The following is a 1,059-nucleotide window of genomic DNA, read 5'->3' as shown; positions in this document are numbered from 1 at the left end:
CCAGGGAAGGGAGTACCCAGGGAAGGGAGCATCCAGGGAAGGGAGTACCCAGGGAAGAGAGCATTCAGGGAAGGGAGCACCCAGAGAAGGAAGTTCCCAGGTAAGGGAACATCTAGGGAAGGAAGTACCCAGGGAAGGGAACATCCAGGTAAGGGAGCATCCAGGGAAGGGATTACCCAGGGAAGGGAGCACCCAGGGAAGGGATTACCCAGGGAAGGGAGCACCCAGGGAAGGGAGTACCCAGGAAATGGAGCACTCAGGAAATGGAGTCCCCAGGGAAGGGAGCATCCAGGGAAGGGAGCACCCAGGGAAGGGATTACCCAGGGAAGGGAGCACCCAGGGAAGGGAGCACCCAGGGAAGGGAGTACCCAGGGAATGGAGCACTCAGGAAATGGAGTCCCCAGGGAAGGGAGCACTCAGGGAAGGGAGCAGTCAGGGCATAGGTAATTCTCTCCACTTTTCTCTATGCAGGTGTTCCAGATAGGGAGGGGAGGGCCCTGAAGTGGGGTCTGGGTTTACAGGGCACTCACTTGGCCTGGGGGTCAGGGCATCCTGGAGTTCCTCTTGGTCACAGGGATGAATGAAATCAAAGATACTGTGTCCGATGAGCTCCAGCTGGGGAAAGGGTAGGGTTTATAGTGGAGAGAAGACACACTGAACAGGACTCCTGGGCTGCTGACTCCTCCACCCTCTGCTTGTCACTTTTGCCCCAATCAGGAGTCTGGTCTAGGTCATCGGCCTCCTCAGTCACTCATTCACCCACTCCTTCATTCAGCAACCAGTTCTCAGCACCCAATTCTTATTAGGAGCCTTCCTAAATGATTGGACAGATCATAAATGGATCCTTGCCTTTTGACGTTTACTGGGTGGTGGACATGCATGTGTGCATCTGAGGAGGCACCTGGGTAAGGTCACATGATGAGATACTAGTTTAAAGACAGTGGCCCTCGCCGGGCGGTAGTGGCACACACCTCTTTAATCCCAGCACTCGGGAGGCAGAGGCAGGTGGATCTCTGTGAGTTCAAGGCCAGCCTGGTCTAGTCTACAAGAGCTAGTTTC

The 1,059-nt window shown here is 55.3% G+C and overlaps 1 protein-coding gene across 2 annotated transcripts in view; it reads right to left on the bottom strand.

The window, feature by feature from the left end:
* Hif3a (hypoxia inducible factor 3 subunit alpha) overlaps nt 1-1,059 on the bottom strand; it is a 28,780-nt gene that overhangs the window by 17,110 nt on the left and 10,611 nt on the right. For both annotated transcript variants that reach the window (XM_005361029.2, XM_005361030.2), the window contains exon 4: nt 531-615. In XM_005361029.2, the coding sequence (XP_005361086.1) occupies nt 531-615 (85 nt within the window). The remainder of the gene's footprint in view (nt 1-530; nt 616-1,059) is intronic.

Source organism: Microtus ochrogaster, linkage group LG4 (genome assembly GCF_000317375.1).
Source record: "Microtus ochrogaster isolate Prairie Vole_2 linkage group LG4, MicOch1.0, whole genome shotgun sequence".
Taxonomy (NCBI): Eukaryota; Metazoa; Chordata; class Mammalia; order Rodentia; family Cricetidae; genus Microtus; species Microtus ochrogaster.
The sequence above is the reverse complement of the archived record's forward strand: the minus strand, read 5'-3'. Positions and strand labels throughout refer to the sequence as shown.